A 12,395-nucleotide genomic window follows, 5' to 3' on the forward strand; every position below is an offset into this window, starting at 1 on the left:
AGACACTTGAATTACTTGAAAGGCTAATTATATTACTTGAAAGGCTAATTGTATTTTTGTATTTTATGTTTTGTTTACCCCATATGTAACTCTGTGTTGTTGTTTTTATCGCACTGCTTTGCTTTATCTTGGCCAGGTGGCAGTTGTAAATGAGAACTTGTTCTCAACTGGCTTATCTGGTTAAATAAAGGTGAAATAAAAAATAAAATAAAAAAATCTCTGTCTAATTGAAGGGTGCCTGGTGTTATTTTGGTCCCTTTCACCTCCCCTACTCCCTCCACCCTGTTTCTCATTATGGCTATATTACTATTTATGAGAACAGTGAAAGGTGATAGGTCTACTCCCATCATCATTCAAACATCCAGATCTGGGGAAAGCCATTATGCAATACCTAGGCCTACGGTACCATACATCACCGTACAAGTTTAACAATGCTCTCAATGGTGCAGCTTGGGACGCAGGAGTCCACATACAAGTATACATACGTGTGTGACAAGGTTAATGTCTCTGCGTCCCAAGTGGCACCCTATTCCCTATGAGGCCCTGGTCAAAAGTAGTGCACTATAAAGGGAATATGGTGCCACTTGGGATGCATCCTATGGGTTTCATACTGCAGCAGGTGGCACTGTTGAGGTTTACCTGTTGCTTTTGTGTGAAGGCATTTCACAGCCAGCTGGATAAACTATGGAATGCAGTTTGTTACCATTCGATTTCTATGGTTGTGTAGAGAGTATCCAAACACTTTAAATAAATCTAGCACTGGCAACCTCATCAGTTTATATTTTATGGTACATAACTTACCAGGTATGTAATTACATGGGGAAATGGTAATTACATAGTAATACCATATTTATTAATCAGTCACCTCTGCCCATCCTTGACCCTCAGGTGCATTCGGCCTGACCCTTAACCCCTGACCTTTACCCACAGACAGGTAGAGGAATCCATCTAGACACAAATAAGATTAAAGTGTCCCCCCCCCCCCCCTTAAATATTCTCCCTCAGATTATGTCCTTTGTATCCATTCCTGCCATTATTTAATATGAGTGTTGTTGTAAGATGGATGTGTCAGAACAGTGGACAACCCGTTATTGGATGAAACTAGGACTGAATCCAAGCTGATGTGGGACATTCTAACATTCTGAGATTTCGACATTCCAAACTCCACTTAGAGGTGATTCTTGGACTAAATTCCACCTTGTCATCAATTAGTATATACAAATAATTAAATACAGTTACTGTACATTCTAGTTGTTAACAAATATCTGCAAGTAAAAGTTCAGAGTGCAATTTGTTCACTTCTACTTCTCTCTCTACATAAATAGAAATGGCCTTATTCTATGTCACCGAGTATGACATTCTCTCAGTCTGATATCTGAGAGAGAGAAACGTATTCATAAATGTGCCTCATTGACAAAAACGGTGTAACTTGGGAGTTCTGAAACCCTAGCCGGGTGCTGGCTGGGGCCCTTTGGAATGTGCTGGCTCTAACTGAACAGAGATCCTCTAGCTGGCCAGCCCCCTAAAGAACTGGCTCCAAGAGGTCCTGACAGTGGCTGCGTCTTTCTGAACCAGCTATAGATGTGCCAGAGCTGAACATATATCTGTCTCCTATACAGTGCTAGCAGATGGATCCTGTTTTAACTTTTGTGAACCTGTGTTCACATGATGTATGGCAGAGTTCACTATATACAGTTACTTCTCAGTACCCCATGGAGTGATGTCGGTGGGAATCCAGGCGTAGCTAGTGCTGAATCAGTCCTGTTTACTCTAATATTCTAAATAAACATAACATTTTACATCTTCCTTAGTTCTTTGAAGGACTTCCTCAGTTGTGACACTCAATGTTAGATTAAAAACCATTAAAAACAAAAGTCGGTGCTAATCCAAATGTGAATTTATTTCCATTTTCAAAAAGTGCAAAAGCATGGTGGTAAACTTTTGCACACCGGCTGAATGCGAACATAAGACATATTTTAAAAACATAACAGTCAACACGCTTTGGGGGCGTGGGGTTACAGTCAAAACAGTCTGGGCGACATTCATAAATAAAATGAATATAAAAAAGATGCAGTATGTGACAGGCAGCAGGCCAGGACAAAACCTCAACAGCAGATTTGTGGTTCTATGAAAACCGAGCCAATGATAGATGACTTATGCTTTCACCAAGGTGGCGAACTCTGTGGAAACAAGGAGGAAACAACACCAGTTATTGCAAGGCAGGTCTTCATGAGAACTGTTAAAAAATACACCTCATAAAATCCTCATTCCTACATGGCATCTAAAAGTAGTTACGCGTTACTAAAAATAGTTACGCATTACTAAAAGTAGTTACTTGTTACCGTTAACTTGATAGTTTGATTGAAATGTGCAAAAGTGATTTATTTACCATCTACTCCGATCATGCCATCACCATCAACATCTCCTGCTGCAAGGAAGGCCTTGGTCTCTTTATCTGTCAGAGCTCTGGCACCAGCAGAGAAGGTCTGGAGGAACAGCCTGGAGAGCGAGGAGGAGGGAGGTAGAGAGGGAGGGAGAGAGGGATGAGGGAGGGAGAGCAGGAGGAGGGAGGGAGGAGAGAGGGAGGGAGAGGAGGAGGAGGGAGGGAGGGAGGGAGGGGAGAGGGAGGAGGGAGGGAGAGAGGGAGGAGGGAGGGAGGGAGAGCAGGAGGAGGGAGGAGAGAGGGAGGAGGGAGGGAGAGAGGGAGGACAGTGGGAGGAGGGAGGGAGGGAGAGAGGGAGGAGGGAGGGAGAGCAGGAGGAGGGAGGGCGAGAGGGAGGGAGAGAGGGAGGAGGGAGGAGAGAGAGAGGGAGGAGAGAGAGATTGAGGAGGGAGGAGAGAGGGAGGGAGGGAGAGGAGGGAGAGAGGGAGGAGGGAGGGAAAGAGGGAGGGAGGAGAGAGGGAGGAGGGAGGAGAGAGGGAGGGAGGGAGAGAGGGAGGAGGGAGGAGAGAGGGAGGGGGAGGGAGAGAGGGAGGAGGGAGGAGAGAGGGAGGGAGGGAGAGAGGGAGGAAGGAGAGAGGGAGGAGAGAGGGAGGAGGGAGGGAGAGCGGGAGGAGGGAGAGAGGGAGGAGAGAGGGAGGGAGAGAGGGAGAGGGAGTAGGAAGAGAGGGAGGAGGCATTTTGAGAAAATTGTGTGCTATTTTCCCATGTGAATTCATGACGTTTGAATTCATTAGTTGAATTAAAATGTAGTTGACCCTCAAATTGACCCTTGGATCTATTTTAGTTGAAAACATTTACATTTCCGGCCTCATCAGAATAGTCAGAAGGGAATCGCCGAAATATGTAGGTTACTGGTGTTCATTTCAGTTGAAGTTACCCCTATGCAGTGAAATTAATATGAGACTTGGTGAGTAGAGAGCAAGGAATAGTCAAGATATGCACTGGTATTAATTTCAGTTTCAAGGGTGGTGTTGCGTTGTACTGTACAGTAAGGTAGCCTTTGGCAACTGAATCAACTTGATCAACATGAGACTTACTTGAGCTCATCCTCCTCAATGAAGCCACTCTTGTCCTGGTCAACGAAGTAGAAGGCTTTCTTCAAATCCTCAGTAGACTTGCCAGCCAGGCCAACCTTGGTGAAGAACTCCTTGTGGTTGAAGGACTCAGCAGCTGTGAGAGATAAACCCAGTGGTCATTTCAACATCACAGCCTGCTCATGGATGACTAAACCTGGTCAATATGGGTCATTTCACTTTCACTGTCATTGATCGTCATAAATCAATAAAGTTCAGCACACCTTCACAATGCTTGAGGGCAGCAGCGATATCCTCATCCTTAAGCATTCCCTTGAAAGCCATTTTTAGATTCTGAGAAATGGAGAGCGAGATAGTGAGAGAAGATAGCAGAGAGAGAGAAAGACATTTTCAAAGTCATGAACATTAATATTTAACAGTAAATACATAGGCCCACTAATAGACTATCTTGTATCATAGGCCCACAAATAGACTATCTTGTATCATAGGCCCACTAATAGACTATCTTGTATCATAGGCCCACCAATAAACTATCTTGTATCATAGGCCCACTTATAGACTATCTTTTGACTCTGATAACCACAACTATTGTCAAGAAAATTGTCTTAGGCTTCTAGATATATGTAGATAGACCTTTTCTCAAATGTTCTTTAATTAATTAACTAATTGTTTAGATAATTAATGGATTTAAATGGATAAGAAATAGCATTGGGTCTGTGTTATCTGTAGCCTACAAGTTTACATTCCAAACTTAGCTCCTCTGTACCTCAAAGGCAGAGCGCCCCAATGCAAGAAACTACAGTAGGCCGACGCCCATACAGTGGTATGCTGTGACCCATGACCTTTAGCTCTAAATCACACTAAAAGATTCACATAGGACTTTCACTGTCATGAAGGTCCATCCATGGTCATTTAGATGGAGAACAAGCATTGGTTTAGAAAGAAACATTGAGTAAGACATGTCTGCCAGTGACTGTAAGCATCATTCAGAGTGGTCCTCGAACTGACATTCCTCGTGCGACAAAACCATGGCATAAGTCCTCCATCTCCATCTCTCAGGTAAACGCTTGAAGTCCCATGTTATTATAATTGGTTTGCCTCCAACTCCAAACGCATTCCAGATAGAGACGTTTCCCTCTTCATTTTGATTGAATTTATTCCGTGGAGGTAGTAAAGAAAAATCTTCGCATGTTGTTGATGTTGAAAACCATTGGCGGTCAGTAAATTAGAACATCAGTCCGGTTGAGGGAACTCACCTTTGGAAGATTAGTGGATTAGTGACGAGGAGGCGGCTGTATCTCAGTGTAGGGCCGGATGAAGCAATACTCCCCTAGCTCCCACATTATATACTCTCGCCCTTCAAGGTGTAACGCACACCATATGCTTAGGGTTAGTTTTGAAAAAATGTGTCTAGTAGTCAAATTGTTCTATATTTATCCGTTCAACTAAGGATATGCATGCAGTCCTTGGTGAAATGCAAGACAGGCATTTTTGGGTGCCAAGCTGATCTACTCATTCGACTGTATCTTGGAGGCAAAATGCCTGCAATGCATATTTTTTTGTAATATGACCCCTTATCTGCAATCAGGGCAATGTGACTCTTGGGGACCTCAGTGAGTTTCTGAATGTATAGAATAAGTATCAGATCATAAACCAGATATGAACCATTTAGTATATGTCAAATCAGATCATTTTGTTTTATATGATTTATATAAAAATGTAACTGTTTTAAGCTAATGTACATTATAGTATTAACCATAATGTACTCTAGTGTATATGCCTTATGCTAATTGCTATATTCTTGTGATGTAGGCTTTGATTTTCTAATGTATCATTATTTTGCATAGATTCTTATGCTAGATGATATTGTGCTTGTCATATTTGTAAACAATATAAATCACCTCCATACTAGCGCAGTCTCATTTAAACATGTTAAAAGTTGTTGTTGTTGATAGAAAAATATACATGATCTTCTTGACAGTTGAAAGGTTCCCAAGCTATCAGTTTATAGCAAGAAAGCTAATCCCTCGTCTGCCCTTCATATAACCATAAGGAGAAAATGACTTGGTCTGGATGATATACTGCAGTTGGATACGCATGAGAGGAATACAGACGTTTGTTGACTTGACTCTTTACCCTGGGCTACATGCTCATATTCATGCAAGGACCAGCCTGTCAATGCCATGGTTAGGATACGTCACATACTGTCATATGACGACAGGTGCTATAATATCTATGGTCAAACCCAGATATATTTACATACTTTCCGTCAGGGAAAGACAGCTGCAGGCGAGGCAAGGGTTAAGCCAAATACTGTTTATTTGTATTGGTTTACAATATCATATTTTCCTTTGTCGAAACAACAGCATATTGCACTACTACAGAGGCCTCCTGTAGCTCAGTTGGTAGAGCATGGCGCTTGCAATGCCAGGGTTGTGAGTTCGATTCCCACGGGGGGCCCGTATGAAAAATGTATGCACTCACTAACTGTAAGTCCCTCTGGATAAGAGCGTCTGCTAAATGACTAAAATGTAAAATGTACTAGTACTGACAGACAGAGGCTGGACCAACCCAAGAAGTCGCTGAGCAGACCATGTACAGCTTGCCTTCAAATTAAAAGATTGTCAAAAATAAACATCTTCTTCATCTCCATCTCTTTATGAAGACATGACAAGGTTGGAGAACTCTGAAAGAGACACACAAACAAACCAAAAATAAAATGTGCTCATTAATGTTCAAAATGCAGAATGTAGAGATTGAATTACTTTCCAACCACTTTCCAAACTAGGTTTCTGACCCAGTAATCCTTAAATTTCCACTAGAATCATAAATGTTAACGGCTGGCCCCGGCCCTCGTTGCCTAGTAACCCTACCGTCCCAGCCTATCTTTCCGTCCCCGTCCTTGTCCCCAGCCAGGAGGAAGGCTCTGGTCTCAGCCGCTGTCAGGGGACGAGCCCCCTTAGAGAAGTTCTGGAGGAAAAGTCTAACACACACACACAAAAACATGAAACACAAAACATTAAAGTAGTATTACATGCAGTACCCTGTACAGTAGAGGTTTTGTGTGTTTGGTTGTATCCATCTAACGGATCAGAAGTACTTGTATTAGGCAACATTTGTTGAGAAACCAAAGAAAAATAATGATTGGTATGATCTGCTTAGTATCAGCTGCTGTTTTGATCATGGGTTCAAGTTCCCTGGAAGACATGTCTGTTATATTGAGACTCAACTGTAGCTCGTCCTGTTCGATGTAGCCACTCTTGTCCTGGTCCAGGATCATGAAGATCTTCTCAATCTCAGGGAGAGACTTCTTGGACAAGCCCACCATCGCAAAAAACTTATTTGGGCTGAAGGAGTCGTTTGCTAAAAGCAGAATGGACAATGTATAATGACAAGTGACCAAACAAACCTTTGATGTTTGAAGTTAATAGCTCATAACTCACTGAGTTTCCTTTTCACTTGGATTTCCTGAGTCTTAATATAAACACATTTGTGAAGCCACAATCATATACTCAAAAATATACTGCATTCATGAGTCCCTATGGGCAACCTAAAATCCTTACTGTAAGATTAAGATTAAGATAACTTTATTGGTCAATAGCACACAAGGTCCAACTGAAATTTGACTTCCGCTTTTAACCCAACCCCTCCTAAAGACGCACATACATATACAGGTTTGGAGAGGTGTGGGGGGCTGCCACACTGTAACATTCCCCATACCCATTATGCAATAGTAGAGGTCAAAAGTGCTAATGCACAATGTAGTACATCCATACCTCTGCAAGCATTGATAGCTGAAGTAACATCTGACACAGCGAGGAAGTCTGTGAGAGCCATACTGAAGCTGTAGCGAGATCGTGATGAAACGTAGCAGCTTGTGGTTGTATCCAAACTGATGGTGAGGTAGAAAGCTACTGATAAGAGGGACCTTATGATACTGTGATGTCAGAAACCACCAGCGTTTCCGTGCCAAATACAGCTGCCTTCTGGGCCCACTTGATGTTCAACTGACATGGATGACAAAGCTTTTGTTTGGCACTTCAGAGACAAACTGAAAGTAGCCCTTCTGTTGAACAGAAAGGCATTCTTAGTAGCTTTCCCCCCATATACAGTGCATTCGGAAAGTATTCAGACCAGTGGAGGCTCCACAGAGGAGGAAGGGGAGGACTATACTAAAACTAAACTAAATATTATCACGTTACTGAATAATTGATTAAAACATACTATTTTGCAATGAAGGTCTACAGTAGCCTCAACAGCACTCTGTAGGGTAGCACCATGGTGTAGCCGGTGGACAGCTAGCTTCCGTCCTCCTCTGGGTACATTGACTTCAATACAAAACCTAGGAGGCTCATGGTTCTCACCCCCTTCCATAGACTTACACAGTAATCATGAAAACATCCGGAGGACGTCCTCCAACCTATCAGAGCTCTTGCAGCATGAACTGACATGTTGTCCACCCAATCAAAGGATCAGAGAATGATTCTAGTACTGATAGTGCATAAAATGTGGTCAGTAGTTGACTCAAAGAGAGAGAAAGACAATAGTTGAACAGTTTTGAACAAATTAATTTCTTCCATATATGAAGGAGAAGCAAGAAAGAGATATAGAGAGAGATTGTCATTTTTTTTCAGTTTCACTTACTTAGCTAGCAAATGCAGCTAGCTAGTTTAGCACCCGGCTCAAACAGAGGGATGCTATGTTAGCTAGCTGGCTATGACTATTCAACACAGCACTGGAACTCTTCCAAGTCAAGGTGAGCTTTTGGTTTTACTAATCTATTGCCACCGGGGCCCGCCGGTGTAAGTGCGAAACTGCTTACTGACTGTATTTTTTATTTTTATTATTTTTATTTCACCTTTATTTAACCAGGTAAGCCAGTTGAGAACAAGTTCTCATTTACAACTGCGACCTGGCAAAGATAAAGCAAAGCAGTGCGATAAAAACAACAACACAGAGTTACATATGGAATAAACAAAACGTACAGTCAATAACACAATAGAAAATCTATATACAGTGTGTGCAAATGTAGTAAGTTATGGAGGTAAGGCAATAAATAGGCCATAGTGCAAAATAATTACAATTTAGTATTAACACTGGAATGATAGATGTGCAGAAGATGATGTGCAAATAGAGATACTGGGGTGCAAATGAGCAAAATAAATAACAATATGGGGATGAGGTAGTTGGGTGGGCTAATTACAGATGGTCTGTGTACAGGTGCAGTGATCGGTAAGGTGCTGTGGTATCGCGTCGAATGCTGGTGGTTATTGCTGTCAACAAAGAGTCCGCTTAGGCTGCACCGTGGTTAGAGGCTTTTATTAATATCACACGTTTGCAGCATAAGTTACAGACCCGCGGTGTCTGGAGAAGCGCCGTCCCAAATTAATCTGAATGCTTCTGACCCCTCCTTCGTTTTTCCCCCAGTATATATAATCTCCCCAAGATGTGGGTGGCTCCCTCTACTGTCCAATCCCCTGTCTACAACACACTTCCTGTCTGTTGTATGTGGCGTTACACTAAAACATTCCCTCTTGATACTAAAATCAACGTCCTCTCCGGTTCCACTTAAAACATTAACAACGTCATAATCTTCATATACGATAGTGCTCTGACAACTGACGCTTAAAGTTAGTGAGGGAGATAAGAGTCTCCAGCTTCAGAGATTTTTGCAGTTCGTTCCAGTCATTGGCAGCAGATAACCGGAAGGAATAGCGGCCAAAGGAGGTGTTGGCTTTGGGGATGACCAGTGAGATATACCTGCTGGAGCGCATACTGGGGGTGGGCTAAGATAAGGCAGGGATTTGCCTAGCAGTGATTTATAGATGACCTGGAGCCATTGGGTTTGGAGACGAATATGTAGTGAGGGCCAGCCAACGAGAGCGTACAGGTCACAATGGTAGGTAGTATATGGGACTTTGGTGACAAAACGGATGGCACTGTGATAGACTACATCCAATTTGCTGAGTAGAGTGTTGGAGGCTATTTTGTAAATGACATCGCCGAAGTCAAGGATCGGTAGGATAGTCAGTTTTACGAGGACATGTTTGGCAGCATGAGTGAAGGAGGCTTTTTTTGCGAAATAGGAAGCCGATTCTAGATTTAACTTTGGATTGTAGATGCTTAATGTGAGTCTGGAAGGAGAGTTACGGTCTAACCAGACACCTAGGTATTTGTAGTTGTCCACATATTCTAATTCAGACCAGCCGAGAGTAGTGATTCTAGTCGGGCGGACGGGTGCAAGCAGCGTTCGATTGAAGAGCATGCATTTAGTTTTACTAGTGTTTAAGAGCAGTTGGAGGCTACGGAAGGAGTGCTGTATGGCATTGAAGCTCGTTTGGAGGTTTGTTAACACAGTGTCCAATGAAGGGCCAGATGTATACAAAATGGTGTCGTCTGTGGATCTGAGAGTCACCAGCAGCAAGAGCGACATCATTGATATACACAGAGAATAGAGTAGGCCCGAGAATTGAACCCTGTGGCACCCCCATAGAGACTGCCAGAGGTCCAGACAACAGGCCCTCCGATTTGACACATTGAACTCTATCTGAGAAGTAGTTGATGAACCAGGTGAGGCAGTCATTTGGGAAACCAAGGCTATTTAGTCTGCCTATAAGAATGTGGTGATTGACGGAGTCGAAAGCCTTGGCCAGGTCGATGAAGACGGCTGCACAGTATTGTCTTTTATCGATCGCGGTTATTATATCGTTTAGGACCTTGAGCGTGGCTGAGGTGCACCCATGACCAGCTCGGAAACCAGATTGCATAGCGGAGAAGGTACGGTGGGATTCGAAATGGTCGGTGATCTGTTTGTTAACTTGGCTTTCAAATACTTTCGAAAGGCAGGGCAGGATGGATATAGGTCTGTAACAGTTTGGATCTAGAACGTCACCCCCTTTGAAGAGGGGGATGACCGCGGCAGCTTTCCAATCTCTGGGGATCTCAGACGATACGAAAGAGAGGTTGAACAGGCTGGTAATAGGGGTTGCGACAATTTTGGTGGCTAATTTTAAAAAGAAAGGGTCCAGATTGTCTGGCCCAGCTGATTTGTAGGGGTCCATATTTTTTTGCAGCTCTTTCAGAACATCATCTATCTGAATTTGGGTGAAGGTGAAGCGGGAGGGGCATGGGCAAGTTGCAGCGGAGGGTGCAGAGCTGGTGGCCGGGGTAGTGGTAGCCAGGTGGAAAGCATGGCCAGCCATAGCAAAATACTTGTTGAAATTTTCGATTATTGTAGATTTATCGGTAGTGACAGTGTTTCCTAGCCTCAGTGCAGTGGGCAGCTGGGAGGAGGTGCTTTTATTCTCCATGGACTTTACAGTGTCCCAAAACTTTTTGGAGTTAGTGCAACAGGATGCATATTTCTGTTTCAAAAAACTAGCCTTCGCTTTCCTAACTGATTGTGTATATTGGTTCCTGACTTCCCTGAAAAGTTGCATATCACGGGGGCTGTTCGATGCTAATGTAGTTCGCCACAGGATGTTTTTGTGCTGGTCAAGGGCAGTCAAGTCTGGGGTGAACCAGGGGCTATATCTGTTCTTATTTAAGATGGAAAGGAAAGCACTTTTAAAGAACAACCAGGCATCCCCTACTGACAGAATGAGGTCAATATCCATCCAGGATACCCGGGCCAGGTCAATTAGAAAGGCCTGCTCGCTGAAATGTTTTAGGGAGCGTTTGACAGTGATGAGGGGTGGTCGTTTGACCACGGACCCACAGCATGATGCTGCCACCACAATGGTTCACCGTAGGGATGGTGCCAGGTTTCCTCCAGATGTGACACTTGGCATTCAGGCCAAAGAGTTCAATCTTGGTTTCATCAGACCAGAGAATCTTGATTATCGTGGTCTGAGAGTCCTTTAGGTGCCTTTCGGCAAACACCAAGCGGGCTGTCATGTGCCTTTTACTGAGGAGTGGTTTCCGTCTTGCCACTCTACCATAAAGGTCTGATTGGTGGAGTGCTGCAGAGATGGTTGTCCTTCTGGAAGGTTCTCCCGTCTCCACAGAGGAACTCTGGAGCTCTGTCAGAGTGACCATTGGGTTCTTGGTCACCTCCCTGACCAAGACCCTTCTCCCTCGATTGCTCTCCACACCTTAGCACACATGCACACACACACACACACACACACACACACACACACACACACACACACACACACACACACACACACACACACACACACACACACACACACACACACACACACACACACACACACACACACACACACACACACACACACACACACACACACAACACACACACGCGCACACACACAAACACACACACACACATTCATGATACACACACATCACAATTGCTGCTACCAGACTCTTATTTACTATTAACGCACAATTTAAACACTTGCCCCCCAATCCCCCCTTCTCAGGTAAACGTGTAAATATTGGACTATAAATTGTGCCTTCCTTCTTTCTCGCTAAAATGTTTATTCTATTATTCTGAGCCATTTACTTCATGTTCATATTATCATATTTGATTATTTCTTATTGTTGCATTGTCCAGAAGGAACCTGCAAGTAAGCATTTTGCTGGACGGTGTATACCATGTGAATCCTGTACATTCGATGAATGAAACTTGAAACTTGAAAAAGTGTTTGTCTTTGTATTCATGTGATTGAGTGTTTTTCCTTTAGGACATATTCGGGAAAGGCTTTAGGACACATTCGGGAAAGAATTTAGGACATTTTTGGGAAAGCCTTTAGGACATGCAGAGGAAAGGCTTTAAGCCATGAAGGGAAAGGCTTAAGGAACAGATAAGTGGCCAAGAAAATAGAAGACGTTATATTAGATGCCGGCTGGCTGGCCTGCTCTCTCCCTCTCTCTTCCTCTCCCTCTCTCCCTCTCTTCCTCTCCCTCTCTCCCTCTCTTCCTCTCTCCCTCTCTCCATCTCTCCCTCT

General features: G+C 43.5%; 2 protein-coding genes across 2 annotated transcripts; both read right to left on the reverse strand.

The window, feature by feature from the left end:
* Positions 1–1,882: 1,882 nt before the first annotated feature.
* On the reverse strand, positions 1,883–3,801 carry LOC311122672 (parvalbumin beta 3-like; the record flags this gene model as incomplete). The annotated part of the gene is made up of 4 exons (XM_084158089.1): positions 1,883–2,180; positions 2,390–2,499; positions 3,481–3,613; positions 3,741–3,801. 4 exons carry the CDS (start codon positions 3,799–3,801, stop codon positions 2,155–2,157), a joined length of 330 nt encoding a protein of 109 aa, XP_084014215.1. The 3' UTR covers positions 1,883–2,154.
* A 2,333-nt stretch (positions 3,802–6,134) lies between these two features.
* On the reverse strand, positions 6,135–7,314 carry LOC311147842 (parvalbumin, thymic-like; the record flags this gene model as incomplete). The annotated part of the gene is made up of 4 exons (XM_084184651.1): positions 6,135–6,163; positions 6,351–6,460; positions 6,708–6,840; positions 7,254–7,314. 4 exons carry the CDS (start codon positions 7,312–7,314, stop codon positions 6,135–6,137), a joined length of 333 nt encoding a protein of 110 aa, XP_084040777.1.
* Between the last annotated feature and the right edge of the window lie 5,081 nt (positions 7,315–12,395).

The sequence above is a fragment of the Coregonus lavaretus genome, assembly GCF_964263955.1.
Source record: "Coregonus lavaretus genome assembly, chromosome: 1".
Classification (NCBI taxonomy): domain Eukaryota; kingdom Metazoa; phylum Chordata; class Actinopteri; order Salmoniformes; family Salmonidae; genus Coregonus; species Coregonus lavaretus.